This window comes from Acomys minous (assembly GCF_964271855.1).
Source record: "Acomys minous genome assembly, chromosome: 9".
Taxonomy (NCBI): domain Eukaryota; kingdom Metazoa; phylum Chordata; class Mammalia; order Rodentia; family Muridae; genus Acomys; species Acomys minous.
In genome coordinates this window covers 115,481,096-115,494,160 of record NC_140490.1, presented here as the reverse complement: position 1 = coordinate 115,494,160, position 13,065 = coordinate 115,481,096, and the positions used below count along the sequence as shown (strand labels likewise).

General features: G+C 41.9%; 1 protein-coding gene across 1 annotated transcript in view; it reads left to right on the top strand.

Moving 5' to 3' along the window:
- The window catches only part of LGR5 (leucine rich repeat containing G protein-coupled receptor 5), a 112,477-nt gene extending 99,675 nt beyond the window's left edge, over positions 1–12,802 (top strand). Inside the window, exons 12-18 of the mRNA XM_084795150.1 lie at positions 2,168–2,233; positions 3,506–3,577; positions 5,769–5,840; positions 6,392–6,517; positions 7,694–7,839; positions 10,097–10,180; positions 11,422–12,802. Of these exons, the coding sequence (XP_084651276.1) occupies positions 2,168–2,233; positions 3,506–3,577; positions 5,769–5,840; positions 6,392–6,517; positions 7,694–7,839; positions 10,097–10,180; positions 11,422–12,509 (1,654 nt within the window). The 3' untranslated portion in view covers positions 12,510–12,802. The remainder of the gene's footprint in view (positions 1–2,167; positions 2,234–3,505; positions 3,578–5,768; positions 5,841–6,391; positions 6,518–7,693; positions 7,840–10,096; positions 10,181–11,421) is intronic.
- Positions 12,803–13,065: the final 263 nt, after the last annotated feature.

Here is a 13,065-nt window from a genome sequence, read left to right as displayed (position 1 = left end):
CACAGTCATTGGCTAGCAACCCCCAGGATTCCCCTGCCTTGGCTTTGTCACAGTCACTTTACTAACTGAGCATTCCTTCAAGTCCAAAGACAGTATTTTTTTAAGCCAGCTGTGGTAGCACAAGCTTATAGTCTTAGCGGTAAGTAAGTCATGAAGAAAAACTGCAAATTGGAGGCCAGTTTGGGCCACAGGGAAACTCCAGAAGAATCTGGATGACATAATAAGTCTGTCTCAAGCAAGTAAACAAGCAGAAAAGATACTATTTCTTCTTGTTGGAGCTTGAAATATGCATATGTATGTACTGATACATTAATGATAATGTCTTGCCATTTTCAAAGTCCCTTCCACAATATGTATTTGTTCTTTATGGCATCCCTGAAAAATACCTAATGCAGGTAACTTTTAAAAAAAAAAATCAATTCATGCTCAGGCCAGCATATTTGCCAAGAGAAACCTACTGATTTTTGAGACTAGAACACAGGACCTTTACTATAGGGTCTTATGGAAGCATTGGTCTGAGAGCTACACTCCTGTGTGGCTGGTTTGTTGTTGTTATTGTTGTTGTTGTTGTTGTTGTTGTTCATTAACATATGAGATTTCATTGTGTTTATTGTCCTCATCTTGCTTTACCTTCCTACAATTCCCACAGTCCTCTTGCTTTACCTTCCTACAATTCCCATAGTCCTCTATCGTGGGCTACATGTGTGTTTTCCACTTACCAGCTGACAGTCTTACACAAGTCACCCCATTCTGTAGGAGGACACCCACGGCGTTGCTGTCATAAGGCAATCACAGAATTAAATTTAAGTAAAGCTATAAATATGGTGCCTCTGTTTGAGAAATGCTTGGTCCACATTAACCCTGAAATCACTATGTCTTTGTGTACAAGGTTTTATATACACTATACTAAGACATATGTGAGAATGAGAAAGCAGCCTGATGGTTCAGCCCGTAATCCTAGGCTCTGGGGAGGCTAAGGCAGGAAGATCCCAAGTACAACACCTGCCTGAGCTACACAATATGAACATAAGGAACCCTGGGCTCCCTGAGCATCCTGAAGAAGTGAATGAATTGAATGATTATCGTGTTTTACAATATATGTGTTCATTTTCATATAGTCATTACTTTTCAAAACGACATGGCATATGGTTAGATATGTATATTTTGTGTAGACATACAAGTTTTTCATTTGTTTGTCTTGGTGAGTTTATTTTTTATTTAGAGGAAAGGATGTAATCTTTTAAACTTCTAATATGTATATACAAATTTGTAGTTTATATACAAATCTATACTTACAGACACCTTCATTTGAATTACTTATATATAATAATTGAACTCTTCCTACATAAAACCCATTCATTCAATAAATGTAGGACTAGTTGATCAATTACATGGATAGAATAATTGAAAAGCCTCTTGAGAAAATATTATTGATTTTTTTTGTCAGTTGTTTTGGTGGTTTTAAGAATTAGAATCTAGCATGAAAATCATTAGCTGATCAGCTGATAGCTTCTAAAACCTGAGACAAATTTTTTTTCCCTCCATGTTACTTTATCTACCAGTTTTCTTTCTTTCTTTCTTTCTTTTTTCTTAACTTTCTGCAAATTACCATGGCTTGTTTTAGATTAGCTATATTACAGTATAAATATGTCCAGATGTTTCTGTTATTCTGTAATTTGTTGAGTTTTGGCTGAAGCCTCTTAGATTTCCCCCTCATGGTGATTGATTTCAAAGTGAGTGCTATGTTTTGAATGGTTGGGTTTTGTTTTTAAGTTGATTAGGAAAGAACCAGCAGTGACTTGTGTGAGCTGGAGAGGGATAGCAGCTTCCAGAGACGAGGTCCCAGTTACTTAATTTAATCTATACTCATTTCAGTAAGATAATAGCTAGAACATTGCAGATCATCACTAACAAAATAAATAAATTCATTAAGTAAATTACTTAAATCAATTAAAGAAGTATAGCAGTTACATTTCAGTAAATATTTGAGCCTGTTGCCTAATCCAATAACACTTGTGTCTACCTGCTGCATGTCAGGGCTGTGGGTTGCTCTGAGCCTGCCTTTGAGGAGGGTAACATCTTGAGGGCTTTGAAAAGAAGAGGAAGATGTGTTTCCTCAAGATTAATGTGTAACAGATTTTTCTCTTTTGCACCTTTTGCTTTTCAGAGATCTGTCATACAACCTGCTTGCAGGCCTACCCAGTTTGTCAGGATGCCAAAAACTTCAGAAAATGTATGTCTGTGGAAGTCTCTAAGTAACTCAGGGGGGAAAAAAAATCCAAAGCCCAAACTCACTTTTTTCAGGGTCATTGGTTACTCTATCCTGTGGTTTAGTAACAATACATTGGCATTTAACCCTTCTACACACATGAGGTGTGAGAGCAGAGAGTGCCTAGACAGTTGGGACATGGTGCCTTTCTCATCCATGTACTGTGACATCAGTTTTCTCCTTTGTTTTTTTTTTTTTTCCAGTTCACCGTCATAGGGAATTGAGTGGGTCTGGACTTGGGAGCTTTTCCTTTTACGCAGACAAGGTCTCCTGTAACCCAGGCTGGCCTCAAGCTTGCTATGTAGATGAAACAGGCCTTGATCTCCTCTGCTCTCAACCACTTGTAACTCCAGCGAGAGGGGTCCAACTCCATGGGCCTCTACAGTAGCAGCCCTCCTACGCACAGAGCCACACACAGACACATAATTAAAAATTAATTTGACACTTCTGAAGACCTTTAATGAATACAATAAGGGCTTAGGAAATGTGGGGGGGGGGCAGGGAGGGGGGAAATGTCCTCAAATATGCCTTTGTATTGTTGCTGTTGATGGGTGTGTGTGTGTGTGTGTGTGTCCGTGTGTGAGATGGGTGTGGGGGGGGGGAGCACGGAGAGAGAGGACAGGTATGTGGAGACAAGACCACACTTGTAGAAACCAAAAGACAACTTTGTGAAGTGAGTTCTCTTCTTCCAGCCAGGGATTAACAGGGAATCCAAGTCAAGTCGACAGGCTTGTGTGGCAAGCACGTTTACAGATGAAATCTTCCCAGGGGCCTCTGTTGTTTTGTTTTATCTTTTGAGAAAGGGCCTCATGTATCCCAGGCTAGCCTCATAGCCAAGGCTGGCCTTGATCTTAGGATTCCCCCCCCCCCTTTCCACTTCCGGAGCGCTGGAATTACAGACACACGCTATCACACTTGGTTTATGCAGTGCTGGGGACAGAACCTGGACCTTCATGCATGCTAGGCCACTGTTCTTCCCGCTGCACGATGGCAGCACGTGCAGGCATTGTTTTGTACTCTCTGGAGGCAACCAACTTCTTTGAATGTAAAAATTGACATGTTTTTATTAAACAAAAACCTATCTCTTGATTGAGAGATAGTCAACACTTCCTGTGAGACAGTCACACTTCCTCTGCCTCTTTGATTAGTGACATACAATCCCTAGTGTAGAAAGTTCTCTGAAGTCTGTTGGAAACATGGACTCTGACATCTGTCTTCGGAATTCCTTCTTTTCAGTGACCTGCGCCATAATGAAATCTATGAAATCAAAGGTGGCACTTTTCAGCAGCTGTTTAACCTCCGATCTCTGTGAGTACCAGCTCCTGCACCCCTACAGTGCTAACTCTTTCTTTCGGCTGGACCGCCATGATTTTTTCACTATGTGCTTTTACTGTTGTTCTACCATACATGTTTTTTCTGTTATTAAACAAACAAACAAACAAAAGACAAATATTTTGATCCTCAAAGTATCCAGGGGAAAAAATTTTAGAGTAGTGAATTAGTATTCAGATACAGTTTGTACGGTTTTAGTCAAAGTACACATAAGAAGACAGAAGCAAGTAGAAGTCTGTGAGAACTCTGTGAGTTTGAGGCCAGTCTGCTCTCCACAGCAGGTTCCAGACCACCTGGGCTCTGTAGTAAAACCCTGCCTCAAAATATAAATTTTTTAAAAAAATCAAAATAGGAGTAGTAAACTTGTAATTATGCTGTTAGCCAATCCTCTAAAATGCACTCTTGATGTTAAAAAAAAAGGGGGGGGGAGGAGGCCAACCTACTGAAAGGCTTGGCAATCTGTGTTTTGGCAAACCTACTATGTGTTCAGTACAACTGTACTAGAAAATCCTTATGTTTCTCAGGCAATCAATATGTAAGTATTTAATTTTGTTTTAAGAGTTAAAATGTTAGAAGTAGTTCAGTCTATGCAAGCATGAGGACCCAAGTTCAACTCCTGGACACACAGGAAAAGCCTGGAGTGGTTGCACACACTTGTCATCCCAGCGCTGGGAGGGCAGGGACAGACAGGACAGATGGGTGGGGCCCTGGGGAGCCAGCTTACCGGCGGCCAGCCTAGCCCAGTGAAGCAAGCTCAAGATCAGTGAGGACCCTGTCTCAAAAAACATGGTGGACGACATTTGTAAAAAACACCTGAGATATTATTCTGGCCTCGACATTCATGTGAAAGGAGGAAAATTCCCTTTAAAAAACAAAACAAGGGCTGGAGAGATGGCTCAGCCGTTAAAGGCTGGGCTCACAACCATAAAAAACAAAACTTTCACATGAGAGTGTGACTGTTCTGTGAATAGGCTTACTTCATTTCACTTAACTTGAGTCAGGCCCAGTGTCATACATACACTTATCTGAACCTGAAAAACACTGCCTCTGATCACCTCCAATGTTCTCGGTTTACAATCTTATAAAGATTACTTTCCTTAATGTCTTAGACTTTCAAAATTTAAAATCTCAGTAGAAGAGGCTTTTCTAGCATTTACAAGACTCTGGCTTTGATCTCCGACACCAAGGAAGAAAGAGAGGAAGTGAAGAGGAAGGGTCCTTTGTTTGTTTGTTTTTGTTTTCTGAGACTGCCTCCCGAGTGCTGGGATTAAAGGCATGTGCCACCACGCCCAGCTGAAGGGGAAGTTTTAAATTCATAGTTTATTTTTAAAAATATGGAAGTTCTTGTCTCTGACAAGAATTATTTCCGAGTGTGGTGGCGCACACCTTTTATTCCCAGCACTCAGGAGGCAGAGGCAGGCGGATCTCTGAGTTCGAGGCCAGCCTGGTCCACCAAGTGAGTCCAGAACAGACAGGGCTACACACAGAGAGAAACCCTGTCTCGGAAAAACAAAAAACAAAAACAAACAAACAATTATCTGGAGTTTTTGTTAACAATTTAATCCTGCTAAATTACTTTCACTTTGTCATGTATATACAGCAGGTAGATTTCATTTCTCTGTCAAATATTTTTCCTTGCTTTGGAGGATTTTGTTTCTAGCAGATGATTTATCCTCTTTCCTTACATCCCAGTCGGGAAGTTACTTGCCTGGATATTTTACTGAGAATTTTTTTGGAAACATCTGTTTATTTTGGGTCCTGACATGTATAGGTGGTGAGCACAGATTGTTGATTGAGTTTCACTGTGTCCCCAGGATCATGTCATAATTCCAAATGTGCTTTCTTATGAGAGGAAATCTATTTGCACGCATCTTAGAAAAGCCATAATAAGATTTTACATCCTTGCTAAAGTCAACCTTTTGTAGCAAGAAGAGAATAAGAACCAAAGTATCTACTTGGTTACTTCCAACAGGGTTGAGCCACAGTTGTGTCTTTAGTTATTTTATGCCACCATATCTTTACTTGAAGGAAAATTTAATGAGCTGGCTAATCCTTATTTGACTAGAAATTAAATTGCGTAGATATCAGATACATATGATAAAATGCTGTGCGCTTCTTTTAACATAATCCTGTCATTTGCTTTTCTTCTTTAAAAAAACAAAAACAGGAATTTAGCGTGGAATAAAATCGCCATAATTCACCCCAGTGCATTTTCTACGCTGCCATCTCTCATAAAGCTGTGAGTATTTCATTTCTTGTGTATGGGGTGTCTTTCAATAATTAGGGACCATGTAGTTAGTGAAGATGGGAGCTGTTTGAAGTCATTCCCAATGTACAGCCAGTGTGCTGTGTTCTCCCCACTACCTCCTGGCCAGGGAAGGTCCCCTGCTCCTCCAGGGCCACAGGAGCCCTTGGGTGGGTACCGGCAACTGAGGCAGCTTGTTCAAGCGACAGCGTCCATGTTTGCTGAGTAACCAGGCAGAATGGAAGAGGGGAGAGGAGGGGAACGCACTCCCAAGCCTTTCACTACATCTTCCCATCACTTTTCAAATAGACGTTTATTTCCCCCTTGATTTTAGATGCCCCCACTTGGCAAAATGAGGCCAAGTATAGACACGTGCCCCCGCAGTTCTGATAGAAAAGCTATCAGAAACTAAAGCCGAAACAGTTAGCTTTGCCATGAAAAGTAAGGAGCCTGTTTGGAAGCTTATAGTGAGCAGGTTACCGGCTACGGGCTGCTTTTGTGTGCGGCTGTCGGCTACTAAAAGCCAATTGTTTGATGTTTTGCAGGGACCTGTCATCCAACCTCCTGTCGTCTTTCCCTGCAACTGGGCTGCATGGTTTGACTCACTTAAAATTAACAGGGAACCGTGCCTTACGGAGCCTGATACCATCAGCAAACTTCCCAGAGCTCAAGTGAGTTTGTCATTACAACTAACAAGGTACATTTGTGGTCATGTGAAAGACTAGCCGTGCTAGAGCGGCTTCTAAACTGATGCGGTCAGGAGACCCTTTCGAATTGTGTTTCATGCCGTCAGTCCCACCCTGCAACCCCGTTAGGATAAGCCTCAAGTGGGAAACTGTCTTCCTGACCACGTTTCCTTTCCCTCTCAAAGACGCCCCCTGGGGGGGGGGCGCTGGAGAGGTGGCTCAGAGGTTAAAGAGGTCCTGAGTTCAATTCCCACTAACCACATGGTGGCTCACAACCATCTATAATGTGATCTAATGCCCTCTTCTGGCCTGCAGGCAGAGCCAAGCACTGTATACTTAATAAATTTCAAATTAAAAAAAAAAAAAAAAAGATGCTTCCTGGAACCGTGGAGTTCATGGCTAGAGTTTAAAAAGCACTGATCCATGGGATACATACGGGGCTATGTCATTAAAATAACATTGTAAAAGAACTGCATTCTGTTTATAATTTTTCATTTACCTAGCGTGTGTATGTTCTTATAAAATGGACTGAATTAATGCTTATTTGAGGAAGCAGTACTCTTTAAAACTGCCATGCTTATCAACAAAAAAGGAACATCCTAAAGGTTCTGTATATTAAACCGCAGTACTATCTGCATATTTTTTTTTAACAGAGAAACTAATAAAGCCCCCAAAAAGTAGCATGGAAAAAAAGAAAAGTACATCCTAAAAATGCCACCTTGTGCAGCATTTTTTATGTTGTTCATTTCTAGGCTTTGCTTTACATAATTTGAGTTATTAAAATCTAAGAATGCATAGAAATTAATGGTATATTTTAGTTATTTAGCATAATTTTGCCATAACTCTCCAACCATTTTTTTTTTTTTTTTTTGGTTTTTCGAGACAGGGCAACCATTCATTTTTTAAACCATTATGGAAAATTTTGATCATTTAAACCACACCACTCAACTTCCACAATTACAAACATTTCATGATGGTAAATTTAATAACTATGGTTCTAATGAACACCTTTGTGCAAATAGCTTATTTTTTGGGTTATTGATTTAAGCTAAACTCCAAAAGTAGAATCACTGGGTGAAAAGATAAGCATTGTGTTTCATGATCCATCTTTTTTTAAGGTGTATATTTTTTTTTGTTTTGTTTTGTCTCCTCTCTCTAAAGGATTATAGAAATGCCTTATGCATACCAGTGTTGTGCATTTGGGGTGTGTGAAAGTGTCTATAAAATTTCTAATCAATGGAATAAAGGTGACAACAGCAGTGTGGATGACCTTCATAAGAAAGATGCTGGGTTATTTCAAGTTCAAGGTAAGACGGGCTGTCAGGGTGAGGAAATTGTGGCCAGAAGGGTCTTGAAAAGTTATTAAACAGACTATCTAAAGTTCTGGGTGTAATCACCCAGCAAGTGGAGAATCAATATTACTTCTTAAAGACTCACAAAGACACAAAGAATTGCCACCTATTCTGTGGGTGAATTCTTGGCATTTTTATTTATAATTAGATCCTCCTTCGCATACACAGTGCTTCCTATCTCAATAGTGATTACCCTATCAGTATTTCCATCCTTTTTTTTTTTTTAAGGATTTTTTTTTCCAGATATCTTTCTGTACTGCTTTTTCTTAAAAGAGAAAAATCTATGCTTATTTTTTTGCCTGGAGAAAGGGAGTGGGTGGGCAGACATTTTTTTTTTCCCCTCCATATTCCAGCAAAAGGGCCTAAGAATTCAGTTTCCCAACCAACTAATTCTAACTTGTGTTCTTCTAGTCCCCCACAGGGGTATCTGTCAGGAAGGTGAAATGAGATCATGTCTGTAAAAACCCTTGGCTTTCCTTGCAGTAAGACGTTACTTAAACAGAAAGCAATGTATCTCCACCACACCTGTGGGGAGGAAGAGGCGCCTTGGGCAACACCCCCTCCACTCCCTGCCAACCTTGCGAGTTTGCACAAGGTCTCACAGAATAGCTTCTCATTCTTAGGGCCTTAGTGATTTGTTGATTCCAAAGTGTAATTCAGCCTGTCTGCAGGTTTCCTTAACCTTTCCACATGCCTACTAGCTGAAGGAGCTAACAGCCATGTATATTTGTTGGTTTGATTTAGGTCACACAGCATATATCTTGCTCTTCCATTATCTGCCTCTTCCTGCTCCATCAACTCTAATCTCTTCTATGTTTATTCATTAAAAAATTAAAAATTAAAAATACAGAGGCTATTACATTCCAGACACTACATCAGCCCTGGGGCCACATCACGGCACTAATGTCCTGCATGGAGTCTATTTTCAAGGCCAGTGATTCTCAACCATGAGCCACATGTTAGGATAACACCAAAGGTTTTGAAAAATTGGTGATGCCAGAGATGGAGAGGTGGCTGAGGAAGTAAAGGGCCCAGGTCAGACCTCCAGCACTTGCATTAAAAAAAGAAAAAAAAAAAGACAAAAGAAGACGTGGGCTGTGGTGGCTACCCTCTGTAATCTTAGTGTTGTGAGACCCAGACAGGAAATAACCAGAGGATCAGCTGAGTGGGTAAGCTTCAGGTACAGGGAGACACTGTCTCAGAAAAGAAAGGGAAAAAAGAAAAAGAAGAAGAAGAAGAAGAAGAGAAAGGGAAGTGATTATGACATCTATGTATGTTCCTTTGAGCGATGCTCTTGTACACAGAAAGACAGAAACAGAGACAAAGAGAGACAGACAGAGACAATGAAAGAGAGAGAGAGAGACAGAGACTGAGAGACAGAGACAAAGACAGAGAGAGAATTGATGCCTAAGTCTTACACAAAACCAAGAAAATGTGCATTAGGAAACGTGTATCAAATTAGTTCTTTATTTTTTCCTTAATTTTATTTATTTATGTATTTTTTTATTTATTTGGATAATTTTCTTAACCAAGCACTTCATCATTACTTTGTCTCTTGTGATGCCTCCAAAACTGATTTTCCATCTTGTGGTCGGAGAAAGTCGCCTAGAACATCTGTACTGTAGGAGATTAGGGCAGTCCTCTGTTCGTTTTAAGAAATGTTTCTCTGAAGGGGTGCTGGAGATCACACGTAGGGCTTTAAGCATGCTAATTTATTCTATCACTAAGCTATATCCGAGGTTCCCTAGAAAACTGGGTTAAAATGTGGTCCCGGCACTGGACTTAGGTCTATGGAATTTGATTAGCACACACTCCAGGGAGCAGCAGAATCAGTGGGCCTGGGTATCTTAACGTCAAGTACAGCCTTCTTGCTCCTCACCCTCAGTTGTGCTGAAGCGCTGCCAGAGTAGACTGAGTAGAACATCAAGGAACCTTGAGATAGGTTTCTCTGTGTAGCCCTTGCTGTCCTGGAACTCACTCTGTAGACCTGGCTGGCCTCAAACTCAAGCCATCTGCCTGCCTTTGCTGGGATTAAAGGCGTGCGCCACCCCCGAGCGGCTAACAAGGAGCTTCCTAACTGACCTGCAACAAAGTCTTGCCTTCATTTCTCTTTGTGACAACTCATGTCTTGAAGACATCCTGGGACTCTTCTCACGAGGTTCCCTGAGTAGAAAGACAGAACTAACCATTCCCCGATTTCTCACTCCTTCAGATGAGCGGGACCTTGAAGATTTCCTGCTTGACTTTGAGGAAGACCTGAAAGCTGTCCATTCAGCACAGTGCTCACCTTCTCCAGGTGAGAGGCCCATCAAAACTGCCCTGGTGTCAAGGACCCACTTGAACTCTGAGGCTTTTGACCATTGTGGCCACACTTAGGAAGCAAAATCTCTGCCACCTCATGGCTCACCACTGTCCCTGACCATCAGAACTTATAAAATACAAGCAAGCTTCAATTCCCTAGAGTCAATCTCCATCCACGAATAGAACTTTTGTGTAGAACTGTTGATTCAGGCTAATACAAACTAAAGAGTTATCATGTACTCAAAGGCATACATAATTTAAAGGCAATATTGCTACTTAGCATGGAGTAGAAACCCATAGCATTGCTTTGTATATTCAATAAATTTTTAATAACTTAGATCTTTATAAATTTAGATTTATAATGCCCATGTAAAGAATGGGCATTTAGCCCAAGAATAAATTGTTTAACATGCTCAAGAGTCTGGCCATGTGGAGTGTGGTGATGCATGCCTTTAGTTAGTCCCTACCCTACCCTTGGCAGGCAGACGCAGGCAGAGCTCACTGAGCTCAAGGCCTTCCTGGTCTACATAGATCCAGAACAACCAGAGCTATGAAGAAAGACCCTGTTTTTAGAAAAAAAAAAACTGTGAAAACAAATAATATGCAGATGAGTTTTTTAAAAATATTCAGTTCATTAAACTGCTATTCCTATTCTTAGAAGAAAAATAAAGGTGGGTAATTTAGTGGAGAAAAGACAATGATTAATAATTTATTGCCAATAAATGTGTTCCTTGCTCCCTAAGATTTCCATAAAATGCACACTCCTGCTACCTGTGTCTCATGTGGATTACTTCTCTAGGAGTCTTTGGGGGCGGGAGCTGGGGGTGGGGGCGGGGAGGCGGGCTGTGGAACCATAGAAGCTATGCTGAAAGTCTTTCTTAGTGAGAAATCGAGATGCTCTGGCTTTTCATACCGCCCACATTGCTGTATCTTGGGATTGAAGTTTTCCATTTCTACTCTTCTGTATATCCTCCAGGGATACAAGAACCTGGGGTATCAATGGGTCAGTGCTATGAAATCTCCAAGGCAATCCTCACATTGGTTTAAGGAAGAAGAATGGACTGGAGAAATGGCTCAGCCGTTAAAGGCTAGGCTCACAGCCAAAAGTATAAGAAAGAGGAACATACCATGTGGGCACTGCGGTTACAGTGCCTGTTACTGAGCTCTGTCTCTTGACAAGTTTGCTACATCTGTCACCCCAACCTGACACAGCTTCTCCCTTCCTTCCACACTCAGGTCCCTTCAAGCCCTGTGAGCAACTATTTGGTAGCTGGCTGATCAGAATTGGAGTGTGGAGCACGGCAGTGGTGGCGCTTTTCTGCAATGCCTTGGTGACTTTGACAGTGTTCAGAACCCCTCTGTACATCTCTTCCATAAAACTGTTAGTCGGGGCGATTGCAGCAGTGAACATGCTCATGGGGGTCTCCAGTGCTGTGCTGGCTGGCGTGGACACGTTCACGTTTGGTAGTTTTGCTCAACATGGTGCGTGGTGGGAGGATGGCATCGGCTGCCAAATCGTTGGTTTCTTGTCCATTTTTGCTTCGGAATCGTCCGTCTTCCTGCTCACTCTGGCAGCCCTGGAACGTGGGTTCTCAGTCAAGAGCCCTTCGAAGTTTGAAATGAAAGCTCCCCTTTCTAGCTTGAAAGTGATCGTTCTGCTGTGTGTACTGTTGGCCCTGACCATTGCCATGGTCCCTGTGCTGGGAGGCAGTGAGTACAATGGCTCCCCACTCTGCCTGCCCTTGCCCTTCGGGGAGCCCAGCACCACAGGCTACATGGTGGCTCTCGTGTTGCTCAACTCCCTCTGCTTCCTCATAATGACCATTGCCTACACGAAGCTCTACTGCAATCTGGAGAAAGGAGACTTGGAGAACCTTTGGGATTGCGCTATGGTGAAACACATTGCCCTGCTGCTCTTCACCAACTGTATCCTTTACTGCCCCGTGGCTTTCCTGTCCTTCTCCTCCTTGCTAAACCTCACGTTCATCAGCCCTGAAGTAATTAAATTTATACTGCTAGTGATTGTCCCGCTCCCTGCATGTCTCAACCCCCTCTTCTACATCGTCTTCAACCCCCATTTTAAGGAGGATATGGGCAGCCTGGGAAAGCAAACCCATTTCTGGACCAGATCGAAACACCCAAGTCTGCTGTCCATTGACTCTGACGATGTTGAGAAGAGGTCCTGTGACTCAACCCAAGCCTTGGTCGCCTTCACCCATGCCAGCATAGCCTATGACTTGCCTTCCAATTCAGGGTCACCACCAGCTTACCCAATGACTGAAAGCTGTCACCTTTCTTCAGTAGCATTTGTTCCATGTCTCTAGTTAATATTCTGGAAGAAAGTTTTTATAAGTTGGAAACCTGAAAAAATGATTTATGTCAGAGGAGTAGCTCTAAAAAAAAAAGAAGAAGAAGAAGAAGCTGATCTGAAGCTGGCTTTAAAACACAAGTAGACAGCCGGGCATAGTGACACATGCCTGTAATCCCAGCACTTGGGAGGCAGAGGCAGGCGGATCTCTGTGAGCTCAAGACCAGCTGTGTCTATAAAACAAGTCCAGGACAGCCAGCTACACAGAGAAACCCTGTCTCAAGAAAACAACACACACACACACACACACACACACACACACACACACACCCCTCTAAGTCAGTATGGAAAAGCTGATCCCTTGCTGATACTTGACAGCAATGATGTTAAGTCTAAACACTGCTTGTATAATTTGTTCAGCTAAGAAGCAAATCCATCATGCTACTTAGCTGAACCCAATATAGAAAGGCAGATGGCAATGCTCTTCAGAAAAGAGACTCCTCTCTGGTTTTAATTGTATCCTCTTCAAACTTACCAGCATCGTCACTAGTAGCGCGAGACTCGATGAGTAG